This window comes from Rhamphochromis longiceps, linkage group LG17, assembly GCF_057381845.1.
Source record: "Rhamphochromis longiceps isolate RC_006_pf linkage group LG17, R_longiceps_female_GT1.1, whole genome shotgun sequence".
Classification (NCBI taxonomy): domain Eukaryota; kingdom Metazoa; phylum Chordata; class Actinopteri; order Cichliformes; family Cichlidae; genus Rhamphochromis; species Rhamphochromis longiceps.
The window spans coordinates 41315254-41338857 of NC_140573.1; the positions used below are offsets into that span (position 1 = coordinate 41315254).

General features: G+C 44.3%; 1 protein-coding gene across 2 annotated transcripts; it reads right to left on the reverse strand.

Annotated features, from left to right (window-relative positions):
- Nucleotides 1-861: 861 nt before the first annotated feature.
- On the reverse strand, nt 862-23166 carry mllt1a (MLLT1 super elongation complex subunit a). Of its 2 annotated transcripts, none has more exons than XM_085387579.1 (12): nt 23027-23166; nt 16859-17039; nt 16213-16295; nt 13889-14032; nt 12238-12363; nt 9538-10188; nt 9228-9318; nt 8967-9078; nt 8319-8418; nt 7875-7943; nt 6836-6907; nt 862-6732 (listed from the first exon to the last, which is right to left on the reverse strand). In XM_085387579.1, the coding sequence occupies exons 1-12, from the start codon at nt 23036-23038 to the stop codon at nt 6607-6609; spliced, it is 1767 nt and encodes a 588-aa protein (XP_085243705.1). In that variant the 5' UTR covers nt 23039-23166; the 3' UTR covers nt 862-6606. The 2 variants fall into 2 exon arrangements, with proteins under 2 accessions (XP_085243705.1, XP_085243704.1); XM_085387578.1 differs by having other exon boundaries at nt 7866-7943.
- Between the last annotated feature and the right edge of the window lie 438 nt (nt 23167-23604).

Sequence of the window (23604 nt, forward strand, 5' to 3'; positions counted from 1 at the left end):
CTTCCGTTTCACTGAAAATCCTGAACATTTATATTGTAAGTGAACTAGAACTGTGTCACCACGTGATCCAGCTCCATTATTTGTCTTATCTGACAATGTAAATGTACTGAACAGTAGTAATGAACACATGCACACATTCATATTTAGTTTCGCAGCTGTGACACTTTGCAGGATTGGCCACAGTAGTGCTGAATTATCACAAATAACAGGATTTTTACGCAAACTGTGCTCATGCGTCTCATCAGCTGGATAAAAGGGCGGAGGTTATCTGCACACAGTGTCTTCACCACGTGGTCACTGTTAGCTATCGTGGGTCCAAATTGAATTGTGATACTAAAACTTTTACAATATCACAAATATTCGATTCTTTTTTCTTCTAAAGGATAAAATCACTGTTTTCCATTAACTTAACAAAACATTACATTTTTAAATCAGCACATAAAGCAGGGGCTGCACCAGAGACCTCACGGTTCTGCTCACAGCACAGACTGTTGTGTTGCCCGAACCATTAACATCGTCTCCGTTCACTGAACCGGCACGAACGACGTCAAGAGCGTGAAAGCGAAGCTGCTAAACGGCGTTCAGCCATCTTTATTTCATCTGCACCTGCGCTGTTCCTGCTGCGACAGGCCAAAAGGTCCACGCAGCCTCCCGGGTTATTGATCGGCCTCCGCCAATAACTGTCCCTCCCTACAGCCGCATTTCCTCAATAGATGGTCAATGCATCACGAGCATTATGAGCCGGCCTGCTGCTTGTCCTTTTAACCCTGCGGCCTGCGATGACCGTCACGTGAACTTTACTCGAACCCTTGCAGCGGGTCACGCAGCGGTCAAGGATCGGACACACGGGGAGGGGGGGACAACAGTACTTAATGACTTTATTAATAATATGATTTGAACATAAAAATAACATTAAAATAACATGTTTCGTCCTCGTTAACAACTTGCATCATACGGCCACATGGTGGCGTTGTAATGCCAAGCTTGTTATTTTCCTTTTTTGTTTTTTCAAAAATACCAAAATTGTTCTTCAGCCATCCAGTTCATTTGTTCTTCCCGCCATTCGTCGCTTCGACCTCGTACATGGATTCAGACGCCGCCCTCCCCCCTCCCTCGCCCCGCCCCTTTAAAAGAAAAATAATCAAACCCTTTATAAATACAGGCAACCCTGCCCCCTTGTCACAGACACATTATGACAACCACTGACACAGGAAACACCCCGTCTGCACATGCCCCTCCCTCCCGCCCCGCCCACCTCCACACATTATCAATGAACCATTTTCTCTGTTTTTTTTTGTTTGTTTTGCTGCTTTTTCCTCATCCTCTAAAGATCCACACAGTAGATAATCTACCTTTGCTGTATTAAACACATATTATATATAATATAGACTCAGCTGAAATGCTCCACTCTCACAGCCCTGTGCACAGAGTTGCAAAGGGAAGGGACAGCTGGGGGGTTTCTCCCATCTATCTCCCATTCCCTTCTATAATGTTCCTCAACATTAACGATAATCACTCAGGCTTGTCATCTTTACTGCTTGCTGCAAGTTGCAGTTCATTAAAGCACATCTTCTGAGACAGATATTAATATTTAAGACAGTTTTCAGTGTTTTATGCAGATCCAAGCCAGAGAGGGGTTCAAACATTTAAACAAATAACAAACCAGGAAAAATGAATAGCACTTTAACTTCCAGAGCATCTCCTCCCACTTTGCAACTCTTGTTTCTCTTTGTTGTGTTTCCTCAGGCTCAAGTTGTCCTAACGTAATAAAATGAAGATGACAGTCTACGTTTGGGCGCGCACATTTACGAACGTGCAGAAAACCCAAACTGGACACGACAGAAAAACAAACCGTTTTTCTTCTGCTGAACCAAAGTGTGGACTCCTCACGTCCCGCCTTGTGGTCCAGTTATTTGTACTCGGGGCAGAGGGTGAAAGTTTAGCTCATCCAGCAGTTTTGTTTTGTTTGTTTTTCACCCGCCCGCCCAAACACGTGCTTCTCGGTGTTCAGCTGTCATCAGAATCATGATACAAAACAAAAAAACTAATTTTTACAGGGAACATCCCCAACATCTTATGCCTAAAACAGATCGACAGGCATGTTTGTGAATAATAGCGAGAACACATGCCAAAATAAAAGACAATTAAATAAGAAACAAATGGTTGGCAAACAAAACAAACTCAATTCATATTGTATTGCATGTAAATATTGTATAAAATCCTTAAAAATACAGTTTAGGTAACTACTTAAGTACTGAAGTCATCACAGCCAAAAGTGCAGAGGTCCATAAATAAAACGTTGACTGTGGGTACATAGTGGGGCTTCTCCCACTTAACTCACTGTCTCCGCCACGACCACAAGGGACCGAATGAGCGCCCGGTCAAAGGTCAGAGTTCATGAACTAGGACTTCCAAGTTCCCACATCGGTGCACAGAGGACAGAGAGGAAAGTTGTTCGTTGGAAATTCTCTCCCATCGCTGACAAACACGCAGGCAAGATGCACTATCGTCACTCACACGGCTGCAAAATTCACTCTCGGGCCTGAAGTTCTGCTGACAGAGGCACACCTCGGGAAAAATGAAGGTGGCGCAGAGGGAGGAAGAAGGGAGGGGTGGGAGGGGGGCTACTGCAGGGCACATGAGGCGGCGTTGATGCCGGTTTTGATTTTGAGACATCGTCCGTGTTCGTGAGGCGTCTACGGTAAGGGCAGAGGGAGTGCGGCGCCGAGCCAGGCAGGCAACAGAAGGAGAGAGCGAAGTATTAAAGCTATCGGAACGTCAGGGCAGAAGCACAGGAAAAGGAAAAAGCGAGGAAGGAGATCAGTGGGCTGGTGTCTGAGAGAGCGTGAAGCCTAAAGGGGGCCACAAAAACCAACATCGAGGCCCCAAATAAGTCCAGAACTCGTGCTCAGTCCTGACTCGTTTGGGCCTCACAAAACTGGCTCCTGAATGTGTCGAGCAGACGTTTGTTCAGATTACGCAACAGGAAGCTACTCACGATCGAGAGTAGTGTCATTAATGTTCGATAAAACTGAAGATCCCGTTAGGGGGAACTTCTGCAGCAGCGTTATAGATATATAGAGCATAGACAGAGTCTGAGAAAACATAAAAACAAGTAAACGATATACAGTAAATACAAAGACTGTAAAGAGAAAACAATCAAACACTAGGAGCTAAAAATAAGAGTAGATATTACAGTGGACTCTATTACACAGAGTGAAGAAAGCGACATTTGTGCTTCTCTGGTGTGTTATGATCTTTTTACAGTACGGTTTGATGCAAAGAAAACTATTGCATACAAATGATTGGCCTTTAGTCCACCGCAGGAGGAGAAGGCGGAGCTTCTCCGACCTGGTGGGATGGTGTCTGTTAAATGCGGTCACACTAAACACGCCAGGATAGTTTTTGCCAATTCAATTAGAGTTAAATTGTTCAAATCACTGTGCAAAGTACTCTCAACCACACAAAAGCTCATCGTCGTTTACAGCAGTCGACCTCCATCATTCAACACCATTTCAGTGAGTCGACGTGCTTTCCGATGAACTTTTAAAGCGGGCGTTACTGATGATTGTCACTTCTGACTTTGTTCAAGTACTCTGTTGACTAGGTCCTGATCATTAATGCATAAATCACCACGGCTAGCACGCTTACCGGAGCTGAAGTAGGCTCACAAACACCAAAGATCTGGCTCGAAGCACCGCAGAGCAACGGGGAAGAAAATGAAAACCGCTCAACATAAACTTACATTATAATTAGATCAGATTATTGAAAGCCTTTATTATCAATATTGGCTTTAAAATAAACAAACTAAATACAGTCTAGTCTCTAATATCACTACCTCTGGGATAAACTATTTTTTAACATGTCTTAAATGTTTGAGATGTTGAGCGCATAAAGCCAATATGTTGATCACCATCATTTTTAAAGAGAATGAGCCACGCAGCGTACAGTCACTGATCCGATTAGTTAGAAGAAGCCAGCTTTGTGAGACCATCAGTCCGATTCCTGATGTAAAGACCAGCGTCTTTATTTTCTTGCATTCACATCTATTAGCGATGCCGTTCAAGTGCCTGGCGACTTGATATCGGACGCTTGGCTGTTAGCTGGTACGCTTAACGCTGCTTGAAGGAGGAGCCTATTGAACAGCACGCACTGGAAGGAACTACCACGCGTTAAAACACCTAATTCCAAAACTGGCCAACAAAATCTTGGCCGCCTTCTGAAAATTCCCAGAGGGCTCGATGAGTGGAAATCGATAAAAAGGGGCGACAGCCTACAGAGACACTGGAGAGAAGCAGGGATGGAAGCTATTAGGAAAATACTGGATAGTCAGGCATTCCAATTAATACTAGTTTCCCCAAGGGGAGGAGGGGGCTGGGGTGGGGTTCAATCTGTGTGGGCATGCCTAACAGAGTGCACCCCCTCCCCACTCACACACACATATACACACTGCAAGTCGCAGGAAAAAGGCACTAGAGTGGGGCTGTTTCTAGCCGTAGAAAAGTAAAAGCGATATACATTCATAGCTCACAGGTTTCTGGGAATAAATACACAAAATGCACTTGTAGAAAAATAAAATGTAAAAAAGCGTGGCCCCTATTTTATTTTATTTTTTAATTTTTGGAATCGGGGAGACAAGTATGGCTACTTTTTCACGGCTTTTTAAACCCCCCCTCCCCCCATTTCTCCCCACCTTACTGTGCCCGACCCAACGCTTAAAAGGCAATTCAGGAGTGACCCTCCGCTGCTCCGGCTGCGAGCAGTCGAGCCCTTTCATGCACGCCGATATGGGAAGAAGGGAGGAGGTGGACGAGGGGGGGGTGAAGTGGAGGGATGGAGCGAAGGGAGGGGTCGCTGTTGGTAGGAGGTCAAGGCTCAGCTTTCAGTGCGAGGAAGGAGAGGGGGAACTGAGGAGAACGCTTTCAGATGTTCAGACGACAGAAAGCTCAGTCACGCACACATACAGCACACGTCTCAGTGTCTTCATGTACAGTGTTCAAAGCTGGAAGGACCCGGGAGGCAAACATGTGCGTGAATCTCGGTACCGCTTTGCTTTAAAGCCTCACGCTGAGCATTCGCGAGCACTGCAAATACTCAACAACTGGTTTATAACACACTATAATTACATATGAGGTTTCACACCCGCTGTTCAGATAGACGATGAGTATAATTCATTAAGAAAATGCCATGAACGGGACTATGTTACTCTGAAACGCATTTCTATTTTAAAAAAAGTGAAATATAACAGTGGTTGTCTAGTGTATGATCCTTTTCTCCTACAGGACGCCGCCTTTGTTAGTAGCTTAGAGTCGGGACTAAAAGGCTTTCTGGCTTTTATTTACAGGAGTTTCTAAGACGCGTGCGCCATCTTTTACTGCCACAGAGGGGAATGAATGAACTCAAGTGAAAGACCAGTCCCCAAATCTTTACTGCAGAGACCCAAACCGGGCTTAGAAAAACAAGTGGCAAAGAGCTGTCACACGTAATGAGCACAATTATCAGACCGGACCTCTCCGGTGCGCAGCGTTCTTCTAAAACGTTCTCGTCGTGTCAGATCGCGTGCAAACAGAGCAGCTAACGCTCTGGTGCGTCCGCCGCGACTGAGCCGGCATCACACCTGCAACCCTTGCCCAAACCACGTTAGTAGTATTTTCAGTAAGTGAATCTTTTACTGCTCTGAGTAACGTGTGAGAGGAAAACAAGAGAAGAAGAAAATGAAAGCTCGTCATTTTGCTCCTAAAACTGCTTCATGCATGAAAACCTCTTAAAACAAGAAGAACTAAAAGTCTTTATGGGCTTTAACTCCTAAACTCTGATCAATATGATAACACGAGGAAACACGCATCTGCTTACAACTACATTATAGTGTGTCACAATCCATTTGTTTGAGGTTTATGTGCCTATTAATGTTAAACAGGTGGCTAATAAAGTAAAGTGCTACCTTAATTCTTTATATGTTGGTGTATGCTCGGGGGAAGAATCAAACTGGCTGTTTGTGTTCAAGCAAACAGAGAGAAGTCAGTGACCACAAAGACAACATCTCCCCTTAAACCTCAGCAGTGCTCGGACACACACACACACACACACACACACACACACACACACACACACACACACACACACACACACACCTCAAGAGTATGTCGAGAGAGAAATGAGCTCCAGCTGACAACGGGGGTGGGGGGGAAGAATCGGAGTGTTCTGCCGAGTAAGGAGTGTGCATGTAGAGGAGGAAGAGGAGGAGGGGGAAGTATTAGGTTTGCAGAGGCGGGAGCAATGAGGGTGCAGGAGGGTGGAGGAGGGGTTGTGGGGTGAATTCCACACCACTGCACGGACTCGAGACGAGAGATGGGTAGTGAAAATCCTGACTGCAGACGGAGTTCTGCCGCTCCGGCGTCTCCTTCCACGCCTCCCGCTGCTGCTCCTCCAGTTCTCTCCCCGGCGTCGAGCGTAGGTGGTGGAGTTGTGTCTTCGTGTGTGCTTGTTCGAAGGTTCAGTCAGTCCCACGAAAGAGCTGCGACAGATCCAGCTACCCGTCTCCTCTCGAAAGAGCAGACGCAGCGACGAGGCCGCCTCCGCCATCCGCGGGCCGGCTTCCACTTCCTGTCACGTGGTCGCCTCCAGGTAGCTCTGTAGTTTGCGGACGGTGGACTCGTCCAGTGAAAAGAGGTCAAAGTCAAAGGTGGTGTTGGTCACATTGAAATGGCCCGTCTCCTCGATCAGGTTGACGATCTGAGAGAGAGGAAGATCAGTTAACGTCACGGCAACCGTTAGCACCGTACGCTCACAGAATCAGAGCATCACAGGGTGATTTAGCTTTGGCACGAACACACACCTGCTGCAGGACGTTACGCTCCCTTAATGCCATCAGTCTGCGGTGGAGGTCCACCAGTTCTTCTGTGTAGGCCTGCTCCATGGGACAGGAGGGAAAAGAGGAGAGAATAAAGTCCAAGGAGTTTAAAAATAATAATAATGATAATAAAGTGTTTAAGAGTCTTCCTACTCTGTCAGCACAAAATTGTGACTCTAGAGAGATTATCTCCCCGATGTAGAAGAAAAATCTCTCTAGAGTCACAAGGACACATGCATGACATACACGAGACGAACATCTGGGAAAACTGGGAACTCCAAACTGATTCAGAGACTAGACGCATCAGTTCTGTCGTTATCAACCGATCAGTATGTTCCATCTTAGCTTTGTGGTAATCGATCCCAGCAGGAGGTAACAGCAGGAACAAAGAATCTCTTCTGCTTTTAGACGTTTAGTCTAAATGAGGTGCTGATGGGGGTTCAGTCACCACCTCAGCCAATAAATCTTCACGGGGGAATCTATAAAGGGTCGCATGTGTTCTCCAGATTTTGGGGGCTTTTAAATGCAGCATTTGCAGGTTTTAGACTCTCATACTTCACGGAGCAACATCTGGAAGATCTGGTCCCAAATCTTCAGCGGTGTAAGAAGCACAAAGATACAGCAGCCGGGGCAATAAATAAATAACTACCATCATGAGAAAAACACGAGTCTGATCAACATCGTGAAGTTAGTAACTCAAAGAGACAAAAACAATAATCTGTTGGTGCTGGACATGGATTTCTCTTTGACTGACACCATAACATGTTTAGAGGGACTGAAGTTTTGGACTCTTCCAACAAAATAAAGATCAGTTTACCAAACGCTACTTAAACATGACTTTAATCAACGAAGAAAGAAGAAAGATGTGTTTATAGGTTCAAAGGCCAGAGTCAGTCTGCATAGCTGGATGAATTTACTGGTCATTACTGCATCTTGAATCCATTAATGTGGCCCCCGAACGCTGTCTGAAAGCCTCGTGTGTGTGTGAGGTTTAGGCATAAAAAGTTTGATTTACCCTTCCTACCTTGTCGTATCCCTTCTTCATCACCTTCTCCGAGCGAAACGAGGAATCTGGGCTTTTTCGGACAGACACCTGCAGTTCAGAGACAACAGAAAAATGTAAAAGATGGTAAGAGGGGGGGGGGGGGGGGGGGGGGGCATACTGATAGAGAGGCAGTGATGAGACCACCTGCAAAAAAGGAGCAGGAATGCAAGTGCGAGCCAGGTGAATGGCTACAGACCGCTTTAAGCATCACCCTTAAACACACGGCCTGAATTATGGTCTACATCTATACTAAACTCACACATACAGAATGAAATCCCCAGAAAAGCAATAAACTCACAGCTTGTACTGCAAACCGCTCGTCCCACAGTGAGTGCGAACCAAACACACGACACAAGTAATGAGATTATTCTAATGAGACGACTCGTTAATAAAGTGTGCAGCAGAGTGAGGTCTGTGACTCACTTTGTTATTGGAGGAGCTGTGTTTCTGTGGGGGCGGGGCGGGGTCTCGACTGGGGCGGTGGGAGCCGTCGCTGCTGTCGCTCTCGCTGTCCAGGCTGAGTCTGACAGGGGTACAGGGCGAGGTCAGAGGTCAATGACATGCACACAGGCCTCGCACTGTCCATTGTAAGCAGAGTTAACCCTCGAGTAGAATTTGCCTTCTAACAACAAGAGAAAGTTAGGTGGGCAGACAGGTCTAGATATGACAGCCTGTTATTAGACTACGGTAACGCTTTTTGCACATGTAGCTACTCAGCACAACTATAAAAAGGGAAAAATGATCAGTTAATACGCTCCAACTTTGACTTGTTTGATGCATATTGTGCAGCTTATATTCTCCCGTAGACACAGTGCATATTCACCGCTTTATTTCTCCTTTTTTACAGGATAAAAATACTTTAAAAAGCATTAAAAAGCCCAAAACATTAGTATTTGTTTAATGGAATTGAAACATCAAGCATTAACATACATACCATGACTTTCCCACTAGCGTGTCATACATGTAAGCTGACTGATAATGACTTCTTCACTGATGTGCATGTTTCTGTCACTAATTTCTGTGTAGGAAAGCGTGACAGTGCAAAGAGTGGATGTGTTTTGGGGGACTGACCGAGAGTCGCGGTTAGGCGGGTTGGTTTTGATGGGCGTTTCTTCCTCTGAGGTGGAGTCATCATCATCGGACTCTTCAGACTGGATCTCCTCCACCATGGATCGCAGGGGGCCTGAGCGACGAGTCACACAAACCATCATCTTCCATCATTCTCAGCACCCAAAATTTGTATAAGGTCTAAATTTGCTCATTAAATGAAATAATCGTATCTAATGAAATTCTATTTTTATGTGAAATGGGTCGTAGTTGACAGAACCGTACCTTGTCCTTGTTTCTGTCCCGGCTCAAAGTCAGAGTCTGAACTGGAATCTGAACTGGAGCTTTGAGTGGAAGGACTGGAGGGAACCGACGGCTGTAAAGAGAAGGAGGAGAGATCAACGAGTCCATGAAGAGACAACAACGACACTCATGGGACCGAGTATCAGATGGGCTCACGATGTAATGATGCATTGTTTTTTCTTTTAAATGGACGGGTAAGACCTCAGTCTGTTCAAGAGAAACTAACGAATTTTTCACATCAAACATTTTCCCGTTTCAAAGCTTGACTGAAGCGACCGTCTCGTCCTCCTACCTCTGATTTTGACGATGCTTCATCCTCTGAATTCGACTCTTCTGAGTCTTGTAGTTTCTTGGCCTCTTTCAGTTCCTGCGTGTCGTTTTTGCTTGGGAACCAGCGACCCTTCTCCTTCGGAGGCTTCTTCTCAGCGTACGACTGGTTTGCTGCGGACGAGGACGATACACGGGGGGAGGTTCCTGTGAAGGCCCCGCTGCCGGTGGGCCCCTTCGGCCCCTCGGAGCTGGCCTTCTTCTGCTTCTTAGCGCTCGGTTTGGGAGACTCCACCGTGGACGGTCGTTTCCCCGGTGCTTTGGGCTCCGGCGGCCCTCCGCCACCTCCTCCCCCGCCTCCTCCGCCGCTACCGGCCCCCCCTCCTTTCGGAGACATTCCCTCCATCTTTGAGTCCTTCAGTGTGATTTTAGGCTCCTTGAAGGCCGCCTTGGGGAGGACCTTTACTTCATCTTTCACTTTGATGTCTGACGGCTTTTTTGAAGACGAGGAAGAGGAAGGATCGCGGCCAGGCTTGCTGCTTCCGTCTCTATCGTTGTCTCCTTTTGAAGCAGCTTTGCTCTCAGAGTCCTTGCGTGGCCGCTCTCGGTGCTCCTTGGTTAACTTGTGTGGTTTGGGTCCTTTGCTGCTGCCTCCACTTCCTTCTTTGCTGGGTTCCTAGAGAGAGAAACAACATCATCATCATCATCATCATCGACTCTTCTCCTATTTGGCTCAAACCGCCACAAACAGAATATCAGCTCAGCTGCCTCGAGTACAAACGCACCGTGTCCTCCCAAGATTCCCAAATCAAGCCTTTCCAGTCTGGCATGTAATCACATTACATGTGACTGTCTCAGTAATTAGTAAACAGAATAACATCTGCCTAACAGCTGTATGAAGTTCACCATCGCTCAGAGCTGAATGAGGACATCCTCAGTTCCAGTCCCAGCATCTTGGTCTTTAATAGGCTCGAGATCTTAGCTGATTCTATTAGCTAGTTATAACTGTTAATAAGCAAGGCTATGTGGAGCTGCTGCTGATGGGAATGTCGTTAGCGTCGCTGGAATCCGATTAGCGTGAAACGCACTGAAACGTATTGATGGTGCTGGACAAATGTGATACGTGATTTGTCGCAGCAGACGAAGCGTACGGAAAATCAACGATGGCTCCGTTTCTAGTGAGCTTCGGAAACAACATTAGCCGCCGCCCCCCACAACCTCCAACATTTCCAGGTTTGACTCGTGCAGCTCTGGACCACCTTTAGCAGGGTTTCTACTTGTTTAGGTTGCTCCCTGCAAGACCAATTGCAGATGGCGTTACCGTTGACGTCACACTTTTACACCGTACAGCAGTCTTCAGTAGAAGACTGTCGTGCACTGCAAAATCCTAACAATTCTCAGACCAAGTTTATTAATAATTTTATAGAGTAGGAAGCAAAGTATGAAGAGAGAGGAGGTGAGAGACAGGTCTCAACAACCTCAACAGTGCTGCGTATCGTCAGGTGCTGCTGAAATACTTAGTGGGCACTGGGCGCGCCAAGCAGAGCGAGTTCATGGGATCATTGGTCAAGCCATCGGTTTTAAGGTGATAATTTTCAGGTTTCTTTCAAACTTCTGACCCCACATAAGTTCATCACTACTGAGTGGTGAAGGAAAAACCAGTCCGAGTGCAACAAGCTGACATTTCTGTCTGATCTCAACAAATAACCGAAAAGGTGTATAAGTGACTCTGACCAGCAGATACTAACCAATTCCTGAGTTTGTGCCAAACGTGAATAATTTTCCTCAAAGAGCTGCTGAGACATCGGTCGTGAGAATGGGGCAGAAAAACACATCGTCAACCCCGAAGCATATTTCCTCAGCCACAGCTGTCACTGGCACGGAGGCATAAAAATGCAAATGTGCAAACAAACGCGCCACAGAGTCACCAGAGCGGCTTTTAATAGAGCTCTGGCAGGCAGCGCCCACTTATCAGCAAACAGTTTTACAGCTTTTTCAAAGTGACACTATTAAAGTTGATGCACACATTAGAGCTTTTATCATACTGTTAAAAAACTGGAGAAAAAGTGCGTCTTCGGAGACTTCCTGCGCCGAGTTTTTCCGTGTCAGCAGATGGACACAGCTGGATGAAACCATTCCAGCTCGAGCTGGTGCTCAGCAAACATCCACTCATGCCACGATAATCATGGGACTGATGAAACGTGCATTTCTATGTCGAAATAAAGAGACGGACATTCGTTTGCACGCGTGCCACAATGGTGAGGCTTTAACAAATGACTGCGTACGAGAAGAACACAGGGGCCTGTTATCGCTTTATCAGCTCCTTATTTTATCAAGAGAGAAGGAATAGACTTAGAAAGACAATCTCCTGCCCCACTTTTAAGAAAGACCGTACCAGGTCAGTTCTGTGCTGGCCTGTGAGCTGGCAGAGTAAACGTAAAGGGATCAGTTTCCCGTTTTCTTCTGATATCCCTCCTTTCCTGGCAGGCTGAGTAATTCTGCATACAGATGCTCAAAAACAGCTGGTAGTGATTAGAAGTCTGAGTCAGGCTGTTTTGAAGGCTGATTTAATGATTTTGTTAATGTCTTTTACCCAGACAGTGTGTGTGTTTTTAGAAAATGCAATCGTTGGAGTTGACCAATAAAGCCGATTATAAATTTAAGATGAATGAGAGAGGTGCAAAGAGAAAATAAAACGGTCTAGCGGGATCATTTCTTCACCAACCTTTGACACGTGAGAGGTCTTGGTCTTCTTGGGGTCTGAGAAGGCAGAGAGGGGGATGGTGGGGAGCATGGGGTAGTCTGGGCTTGGCCTTGACATGGCCTCCGCCCCCTCGGGGACCACCAACACCTGAAATTCAAAAAAAGAGGCTTTAATAGGTGCAAGCTCTGAGAACTGAAGCAAAACACATGTTCATTTTCCCCGATAGATTTATAAGTGGGCTTTATACGTGAGTTTGGAAAGAAAATCAAACCGAATCAGTATAAAAGATAAGAAATGTATCATAGATGAATTTTATTTTATGTGCAAATAAAAATGTATTAAAGCATATACTGAGGAAGACGCGCTGCAGCAGCCGAGATACAGAAACAGCGAAAAGCAAAGCTGATAAAGACTGTCCTCACTTCCTGCAGCTCAAGTTTGATCAATTTCCAATGAACTGAGTGTTCATAGTGTGCAGCACCTTAAATGTACAGCTACTCTGGGCTCGGAGGTTAATGGCTACTACAGCATTTACACATCTACACCATGGAGTTACATTAACCTCCTAGGACAGGGGTGTCCAACTCCAGGCCTCGAGGGCCAGGGTCCTGCAGGTTTTAGATCTCACCCTGGGTCGACACACCTGAATCACATGATTAGTTCATTATCAGGCCTCTGGAGAACTTCAAGACATGTGGAGGAGGTCATTTAGACATTTAAATCAGCTGTGTTGGATCAAGGACACATCTAAAACCTGCAGGACTCCGGCCCTTGAGGCCTGGAGTTTGACACCACTGTCCTAGGACACAATTTTAAATATGCAGAAACAAAAATCAGGTAAATAAATAAAAAATAATCATGTAATTCTTTGTTTTTACATCCATCAGGTCTCAATCAGCCCAAACAGCAAAAAGAAATTAAAAATGCTATGAAAGAGTTCGGTTCTTAGGAGGTTAAAATGAATCTCTGACGTGAGGTCACCTAAACAGGATCACATTATTCAGCCAAATTAAAGATATTTTTAAACTGTATAAAAATCCCTTCATTAGCCAAAGGGGGAAACAGCAGGGACATAAGAGTCAAAAGCTATTTGATCAGTAACACTGCAGCATTTTCAAATTATAGAATTGATTTAAATAATGTAACAACGTAACAATTTACAGCATATGTGGATTATTTAAGTTTACACAAGGTTTTGATAAAAGTCACACTTTCTTATTTATCAGCCGCAGTGCTGACTAAACCGATTCAGCGTCCTCGTGTTCACACAATCCCCTATTTAGCGTTCGGGCAAAGGAGTGTGTAACATCCCAGCAGCTCCCGATCTCTCTCACACACACACACACACACAAAAAGAGCACAAAGAAGAAGAAACATACTTTTCAAAGTGAAATCTCAGGGTTTAATTCCTTCTAAGACCCCTTTTTAAAATAAATCAATGCTTTTTAAGACTTTAAGTGATCTCCTCAATGCGGGTTATCTGCGGCTCTTAAAGGATTAAAATGGGAGTCGAGAACAGGGAAAAAAACACTTCGAGCCAACAACTCCCACGTTAACGCTAAAATACAGTGTGCCGCACTCGCTACTATTAGCGTCTGATATTCACTTTGATCAGCCATTTAGCTCTCAGTCAGTCAGCCTGGCTACGAGCCAAAGTGTCAGGCAGCCTCACCCCTCCAGCTTTGATCAGCTTTCTCCTGAATTCTTTGGTGGGGTTGTTGAAGGTGAGCTTCTCACAGCGCAGGTGGTTGACTGGTGGGTTGCCCTCCAAGTTAAGGAAAAGGTCGTAGTTGAAACACACTTTTTTGGGCTCCTCCTGAACAGGGAGAAGAATGAAGGTTTTAAAAGTCCTTACACAGCACGTGTGGCACTCAGTCATAGACATTTCACAACGCACAATAAAAGCTGAATGACTGCACCGTCAACCCGGAAAGTCAACAGAACAGAGACAATGCTGGAGCTGGAGCACTGATAAGAAACATTCCTGAGGGAAGCTGTACAGCGGCGGAGCGGAGCGACACAGGCACATGCATTAGGTCACTCTTCAAAGACTTTATAAATAAAGTTTTTTAAGTAACCGCGATGATGGCTTAATGGTCGCTAATATTTACTTTCCTCTTCACTTTCCTTCAAGTCTTTTCTGGATTATCCTGACAGATTCGTCTCATTGTTTACAGAAGCTACTCGCACTTAAAAGGAGGATGTTGCAATTTTGGAAGCAGTTGAAAGGTTTAACATTACAAAGGACTACAGAAGATGATGGCACACTAATGTGCACAGGCCCTGTATCGTAATGCAAGCAGAGCGGTTCCTCCATCGTTCTTCTCAATGGCTGACATAAAGATGCCAGTGCTGTGACTAATAGAAACAACTGTTTCCACACCAGACGAGCCTTTCACTAACACAGGACTGCATACGAGCATTTCTCCTAAAGTGAAACGGATCCTATAACACGGCTTACCACAGGAGCGCACTCTGCTGCAACATCACTTTAAGGTGCTACAGATTTGAATCATTTAACATTCAGGTAATCGCATTACTTTAAAGTACAAGAGTAAGATATCTGCCCTTATGTCAAATTAAAAACCGACAGTTTCGAGTTACTATATCACAAATGGAGCCACAACAAACGGGATTCAATGCACCAGATGTCAGCACACCTTTCATTACTCTAGTTACTTTTTGCCTGCCTTTAAAGACATCGTTGCTTTTCCCTGTAAAATATTTTAAAAGTGTCAGCTAGCACACTCGGGTACTCTGAGAGCAGGCTCTGCATCGCCATCGGGGATATTCCTTCTTACGAGCTCCTGGAGGCCGAGAGTCATCCAGCCAGTGTTTTGGTACGTCTGCAGCAAATAATAATACCATCCATAAACGTCACCTTCCTAACGCCTTTGCACTTGTGCAGTCACCTGTAATCACACGCCCAGCCCACGCTTCAGTCAGAGTGCACACACTGTGGTTCTAGATATGACCGAACAAATTTATCTAGTGCTCCAAATATTCCCCGCATCTCTCTTCATGCAAAGGCTATTTTGGCAGTTTTTATGACATGTTGTTTATATGCAGGTCTTTTGCAAGTCGGATCTGTGCAAACTCTCAGAGCACCCATGATGCCATTTTAAGAGGACAGCCACCACAAATCTGATCTGATTAGCTGTCCTGAGGCTCTTTAATAGAACTATTGATTAAAAGCTTTCATCTCATGATGACTTCAAATCCTCCAGCAACACTTTGTCATGTGGAGCCATGATCTAGACGTGCAGAAAGACACGGCTAACAAGTCCAGAATGGCTCATCTTATAATCACGCGTGTGCAGCCGATCTAAGTGGAAATCACAGGCGTACTTAACTTAGTTTAATAAACTACAGGTTTGATAATTGCTTGCCAGTAATCACTGGTTACTCAGCTTTGGGGGGCTCTGCTTCCAGTCTAATCTTTCTAACGTCTACCTTAGATTTTCCATAAGAGGATAGAAAGTAGCCCAGCCTTTAATTAGTCAATTATGTGATCATTGAGAGCTGATACTTCTGATTTATAGTGTACATATTTTTCCACCAGAGGTTCTGAACCATCACTGCCTTTATACGGCCACAAGTAATTGCATTACTCCTGGTTTAGACGGTAACTTGATTACGTTCACATCAAGTAAAAGGGAAACCCAGTTTTCTCTATCAAGTTAAGGAGTTAACCAGATTAACATGAGTATTGCTGGAAAAGCCTGATTTCTCCTTATATGCTGCATTCCTGTGAGAGTGTAAAGGCAGCCTTAAGTCCCATTCAGACTGAGATGCATCTCTAAGGGAGGTGATTGTGTCGTTATTTGCAGCGGTCAGTGATTTTTTTACCTCCCCCCCAGTTTTCCTGCAGATCTCTGCAGAGCATCACAGATTTTTCTCTCTGCTTTTTCCTGTTTTAACCATTTTAGCTCAGCCACGTGTAAAAATGAACTTTTAGAAAAACTAACATTTTCTAATGCATTCAGGTATTCTCACCTTGTTCTTGAAGTAAACCTCAATAGGCATGAGGAAACCTGCGTAGCCCGACTCCTCCACTTTGTACGGAGGCTCCTTGCATACTGCAGAGAGACAAATATGTTTTTTAACCCCCAATAAAGAAAATAAATAATCCACCGACTGTAACAAACTCTGTCGAGGTCACAATATGCCCGGATATTTTCACATTACTTAATTTAAAGGGATGCAAAAACAAAACGGCGGCACAAACTAGTGAGAAGCATGCTTTTATTCTGATAGGATTGCGTGTTTTTAGCATTAAATGATAGTGGACTCATAATTGGCGTAAAGAGAAAATTACAACAATATTCCTACTGGGCTGTCACAGCGGTACAGTTTATCTTTGTGCTGCCTGCCCTCACTCTGACCTCCAACAAACAACCTCATTTCAACATTTAGAAATCTGATCAATTTCTCACGTGTCATATGTAACAGGAAGAAATGTGTCATCTGTATAAAATCACAAAAAGGAGTGAAAAACAAAACTGTTTCCCTCTCAAAGATTCGGTGCCTTTTCTTTTAAATCACCGGCTGTTTTCACTGTGTGGGATTTTAAAATAAACTGGCAGAGAATGAAAATGTGTGGTTGTGTGAATGTTTACATGTCGTTATTGCTCTGTCCTACCTCTCTTGGGTTTGGGGAAGCTCTCGTGCAGGCGGAAGACAACCTTCTCTACAAAGTGCTGGATGTCACCAGTCTCTGGGCCTCGGACAAACACCATCCAGTCGTGGGTGAAGCCTTCTGATGTCACCTTCTTCCTTAGCTGAGCTCGGTGGCCCAACTCTAGTTTTACCTGCACAGTGCACTGAAAAGAGACAGAGTACTTTAAATACCAAGAATGAAGGCGTTCAATTCAGTTTTATTTACACAGCGCCAAATCACAACAACAGTCGCCTCAAGGCGCTTTATATTGTACAGTAGATCCTACAATAATAGATACAAAGAAAAACCCAACAATCATGTGACCACCTATGAGCAAGCACTTTGGCGACAGTGGGAAGGAAAAACTCCCTTTTAACAGGAAGAAACCTCCGGCAGAACCAGGTTCAGGGAGGGGCGGAGCCATCTGCTGTGATTGGTTGGGGTGAGAGAAGGAAGACGGGATAAAGGACAGGCTGTGGCATGGGAGCAAAACCATAATTTCAGGTATTGTAAAAAAAAAAAAAAAAAAAACAACACAGATTTAAGAGATTGAGAAACTCATACTGACATTTTGTCACGTAGAAGCGAGAAAAGCACAGAAAATTAATCCCTTGAGATTTTTATGGGACGAAAGCAACCTGAACTTTACTGGCTTCTGCCTACATTTCCAGGCAATACTGTCACTCAGGTCAGTTTTTATTCATCAGCCAAAGTCAAGGGGCTTTAAATCTATACAACACAGGACACAGACAGGATAAACCTCCTAGTTTGCAACCAACTAATAATCAGCACTTTATTTTCTATGCAACTTTCTTGTTTTCGGTTTTCGGAGTCAGCGAAAAGGTGAAAAAATAAATACATAAACGCTGAGCAGACATTTTCCATTGTCTTGTTAGAGGACTAACCATCTTTTGATTTGGACCTAACTCATTTAAGAAGCTTGTTAAATGTCATCTGTGCTGGAAAAGTGAGGCCAATTCAAATAATATCTGTCCGTCCATCCATATTTCTTAACCGCTGTCCAGTACGCCCTCGACAGTCTATTGCAGAGATAACAGACTCATAATCACACTTACATCTATTTCAGAATCACTGATTAACCAATCATGCATGTCTTTGGACTACGCAGGCACACGGGTACATGCTCCACACAGAAAGACCCCCAGCCGGCCGGGGGTTCAAACTCAGGAGGTGACAGCATTAAATGCACCACTATGTGACCCACAAATTAAAATTAATTTTAAAACAAATCTGCGGTAGTTTATCTGTTCTTATGAAGAAAGATCTGAGGATGAAAGGAACGCCCTTCTTTGCATTAGATCTGAGGCAGGGGGTTTCTAAGGATTGATATCACAGATTTATGATAAAGGAGAAGGTGCTTTTGGCAGCACCTTTATTTCTGAACGTATCACCACAGAGAGACATCTGCATGTGTGATTGGGCCTGATTTACACCGAATGACCTTCCTGATCCAGTCCTCCCATTTATCCAGGCTTGGGACAGGCACTAAGGTCGTGACCCCTGAGGCTGGGTTTGTGTAGCCTCCCAGACTCAAACCACACTTTTTTTTTTTCACATGCAAGGTGAATGTGCTAACTGCTAAACTGCTCGATTAATGATTAAGAAGAAGAAAACAAAAACAGCTCACACAGTTTTAAGTTGGTTTGACATACTCAGATTTTTTTGCCTTTAACATCATTCAGTACTAGCTTACACTAAAGTACCCTGCTAGCAAATAAAGAGGAAATAAATACTAATGGAATAGTTCATTCATTTTTATATTTTACTAACAAATAGTTTAATAGCTTAATAAAACTCAGCATCACTGAACACAGCAAAGATTTTCAGTCAGTTTAACAACTACAGCCAGACTTTGTCGGCCATCTCTCCTCTGTGCTGTTCCCATGTTTCTGTAACATCATAATGAATCTCTGGGTTTCCGACACTTGGCTAAACAACAGCTTTTGCTTTGGGCCTGAAAACATTGCATCCAACTGCAAAACCATTAAATACGATTAAAACTGGAAATCTTTCATTTTTGGGGCGATGACGTCACCGTGACCTTTAAACAAACCCGCTTACCTTTACTTCAGTTGTTTTATAGAGTCGGCTATTAATCATAACAACTGTCTACAGATTTTAAGTCAATTATCAACTGCATTACAATCGATAATGACTGTAAGTCAAAGCCCCGTGCTATTGGCTGCATCCCGGTCCCTGGCAGTGACAAATTACAGCAGCAAAGACACCTTCCAAGCTGAGGTAGCTTATGAAATAAACATAAGCAAAGCCAGTTGTAAGATTAATCCACGGAGCAATTATTCATTGGGTCGCGATTCCACCTTGAACAAAACCTCTGAATCTCTCGAGTGTTAGGACTCGACACTCGAGTGGAAAGGGGCCGGACAGAAACAAAGCCGGACTCATGCAGGGACGCTCCCAGTGGAATGGGAGTGATTAGGTGCCCGAGCAGAACAATCTCAAAAGGTTTGTCCAGAAGAGGGTCGCGTTGTTGGGCCACAACTGTCTGCCAAGAACAATGACAGCAGCGGGCCACGCAAGTGACACAGCGCTGGTGGAGATAGAGCGCAGGAGGGGAAGCGAGGGGTGGAGGCGGGCGGGGGACAGAAAGGCACTTTATGTCCAGGGGAGGACTGAAGAATGTGGGGATTTGGCCCCTGCACCGAGGAGCTCGTGAGCTGGGACCGAGCGGGGGGATTAGAGGGGACAGGATTGAGATGAGCTGGTCTGGCACTCCCCAGCACGAACGCACACAAACACGCACACACAAACAGGCATGCACATACACCTCCCCGCCTGGCGCTCTGCCCGGCCATTCTGTGGCAGTAATGCCCTTAAACTCCAGACTCCACCACACCCACAGCGAGCCGCCATGGACTCCCTCCAATCATCAGTGCCCCCCCTCCCCCCGAGGAGCTGGTTTAAAAAAAAAAAATTTAAAAAAAAAATCAGGGTTGTGATAAGCAAACATAAAAATCAGGATGACAACGAGCCAAAGAGGAAGATGCTGATTGTGCTTCAGAAACACACAAAAAAGAATGAGCGCTAATATTAAGTGATTTCAGTAACAGGTAAAGTTTAAAAACATTTAAATATAAATAAAAACTAAAACAAGGGAATTTGAGGATTTCTTCATTCTCTGATATTATGATTGATCCTTTAGCAAAATGAAGAATCAGAGGAAAAAATCTCTTCTCACAATTTTTAAGCAGAAAAAAATTGACAGAAAAAAAGCAATTGGCTCCAGGAGTGCGTGCAATATAATAATAATGAAACGAATTAAGAGAACGAGACAGAGAACCCCGTCCCGAGGTAAGCAGTTAATTAGCTGATAGTCAGAAAATGAGTGCAAGTTTTTGATGACTAAAAAGATCAATCAAAACATTTTCGAGTCCATATCAATATTCTCCCGTTTCACCTTCTGAATTGAGAAATATTTTCTCATTTGTTTTGACAATAAACTGAATATTTTTGTGGGGTGATGGCTGAACATTGCAAGTCATCTGACACCACTACCTTGATTATTAGACTGGATCATTTTCAGACTCATCATTTAAGAAAACAATCGGCCGATTTATTGATAACGCCGTAACACGATGAAACAAGAAGTGTACTCTTCCATTAAACACATTTTGTTGGTGCAGTTGCAGGAAAGTTTACAATTAACATCTATTTTTATTATCAGTTAGTTTATAGATTTATTTTCTTCAGTTGTTAATTGATAAATTAAGCTATTAAATCTCTGTCGTCTACACATTTCCAAATCTAAGGTGACATATTCAGATGTTCCTCTCTATGAGCAGTCCCAAACCAAATCAGAAGCAACGAAAATTTCACCACAACATTCAAGATGATTTTGAATATACAAAAAAAGAAGGAAAAAATTCCTCTAATATTTAAACAGTTTAAACTTTATGACAACAAGAAGCCAGAATTATGAAGACACGAAATGAACTCAACACTGGTGCAGATACACAGGAACCAGAGTGTCAAACAGTTTAGTTCTACTAAAATAAGCTGGGCAAACAGGCGTGTGGAGACACAGTTATTCAGCTAACTTCCATCAAAGCCAAAGCATGGGATAAAAAAAATAAATAACACAAAGCCACCGATATTGAAATGATGCGTGCATGCCCCCTCTCTCTTTCACTCACACAGTGCTTCAATTGAGGGGAAATACAAATTTTGGCAGACACACAGGCTCCCATGAAAACAATGAACTCCCAGCTGCCATGTAAATAACACCCCTCATGACCGTGTTAATCTCTTCCAGCAAATGAACGATTAAAATAAAAGTCAGAAAGTTTGCCTGAAAGGGGACGAACAAGCGCGCGACACCAGTTGTCTTGTGGGGATGCTGAACTCTTTCCCCGTACCGCACAATCTACGAGATAACGTGGATAGAGGTGAAACAGTTACTTGTACTGGAAAATGGTCAATCCCTGGGAGCCACAGGGGAGTCACAAATAGCCTATCTGCAGCACCCAAAGAAAACAAGTGAGCATTGGAAATAGGGTGTGCGAACGAGCGTGTGAGGATTATGAAAAGCTGCACGACCACTCATCCTGTCATCTCAACTGCAGCGTTCATACCACAAAGATCAGAGCACGAGAGAAGAGAAAAAAAAAAGAGGCTCCTTTGCTGTCCACACAGAAAGCTGTATGACTAATCAAGCTGCTATCCCGCTGCTAATGTCATGATGTTGGACTATGCAATAAATTGAATTCCCCATTTTTAGTCTAAACTTGATCCTTCTCTGAGTCTGAAAGAGCAATTTAAACCTAATGAGATCTAGTCCAACAACCTTGCAAATATATCTCAGTGTTCTGAAGTGCATTTGGATCAGTGAGGCCAGACATACTCACTACAAACACTTTTAGGAACAAAGCAACTCCGTTCAATGGGAACACACTACAAAATGACATCGGTGTGCCCTTGATCAAGGTAGAATTTGAATGTGTACACATGAAATGCCAGTGCGTGTGATATTTGTGTAAAGTGTTTGGAAAAGCTATTTGCAAATCTTGCCTATGTAACAAAGGTAACATGCGTAGCACAAGTACAGCTAGAGAAAGCATTTAACTTGTAGCAGGAGACTTCCTCTGGATGCACTAAAACTTCAAAGGGGCCAAAGCTGAGCGGAGACCCGTTCCAAGAAAGTGGCTGAGCCACTTTCCATGGGTGTGTGTGGCCTAGCCATCTGAAATAAGTCCTGAATAGCCTCAGGCATTTTGAGAGTAACCCATTCAGCAGCATCTACTTTACAGTTAGCAGATATGTAATTTGGTTTAGCCCCTTTTCTGTTTCTGTGAAATAAATTAGGTACCTTTTTATGGTGTCATAAATTTGAACTGCGCAAATTTATATGTGGATTGCACAAAATGTCGAGGCACGACACTGCAAGATCACAAAGTTCACAGAACAGCCTTTAAAATTATGTTTTATACTGAGGATTCTCTGCTTTATAATAAGCAGCAAATCTTTACTGGACTCAACATTTGCCACACACGGAGCCTGTCAGTTTTTCACCATGCCACACGAAGGTGATGACCATTAAACATTAACCAAGTGCTGGCAAATAATGCAGACACTGCATGATGTACGCAGATTGCTGGTTTTATTTGCTTTGTATGTTAAGGTTTCAGGCCGCTGGCACTGGAGACAACACCCGCCTCTCCAGGTTTCTCTCTCCCGGCGCCTTGTAGCGACTCCTTAGCTTTTAGCCAACGGCCGACACTGTCCTCATAGGTAGATTAGCTTAGCTCGGCGGTACAAAACCTCGACTTGAGACTGGTCTTCGTGCTGTTTAATGTTGTGCATGTGCTGTTTAAAGCCAGCAAAGCAGTAGCTGTAGCTCTCTTTGTGTGCCTGGCTGTGGCTAGAGCTATGCAGCGGTACTGACTGAATGGTGTAGTAGACTGAGCTCAGCTAGCGGTAAATACCGATGTATGAGTGCCCAGCTAGCATAGCTCCAGAGCCAAACAACTACGAGTTCATTAGCAGCAGGAGCATTTTTTTCTTCTGGCTAGCAGAACAGAGGATTCATTCCTGACCAGCCAGCGCTTAGCCTGCTGCCATTTACAGCCTGAAAAGTTCATATAGCATCGGGAGACACAAAAGCCACTCTACCTGGTTCTCCATGTTTCTCTGGCCTCAGTGAATGATGGATATATTTACAGCGGCGTTAGTGGAGCTTCTACCCAGCCTCGTCTACTCATTGTGTGTCTATCCTTCTGCCCAAAGCGGAAGGCAGACGGCTCCCTCCCCTCGCAGACGGCATCTGGCAGGCTACCAAAACAGAAAGCTCTCTCAGCCAATAGGAGAACGGCAAATGGAAGCGCTCTTGAAAGGAGCCAACCAGCGATCGCCAAAGGCGGGCCAGTCCCCGAGCTGCAAATACAATTAAAGCATTTTCTGGTGGTTCTCTGGAGTGACAGCGAGCTTGTCCCAATGGCTACAGCTCTGTTTCAATTGTAAAATGCACAGCATGCTAATTGATTAATCGGGGTTCGATCGTATTGGGTTTCAGATTTTACCCATTTCTCTTCCTGTCCTAAACGCAAAATCGATGGCACTAACAATCAGCCTAATCTTACTCTTACAATCCTCTTATATTTACAAATTTAAAAAATGTCTTTCTTTGCCTGCCCTGTAAAAACTGCCCTATTAAAAACTACAGCTTCATATCTAACCCACTGGAAAGTCAG

What these genes read in the sequence shown, in the direction of transcription:
- mllt1a (XM_085387578.1), bottom strand. An exon ending in AGCTGATCAAAGCTGGAGGG is followed by an intron (nt 12,364 to 13,888) that starts GTGAGGCTGCCT and finishes TTTGAATTTCAG; the next exon opens with GTGTTGGTGGTCCCCGAGGG. An exon ending in ACAGCTCCTCCAATAACAAA is followed by an intron (nt 7,944 to 8,318) that starts GTGAGTCACAGA and finishes TCTGAACTGCAG; the next exon opens with GTGTCTGTCCGAAAAAGCCC.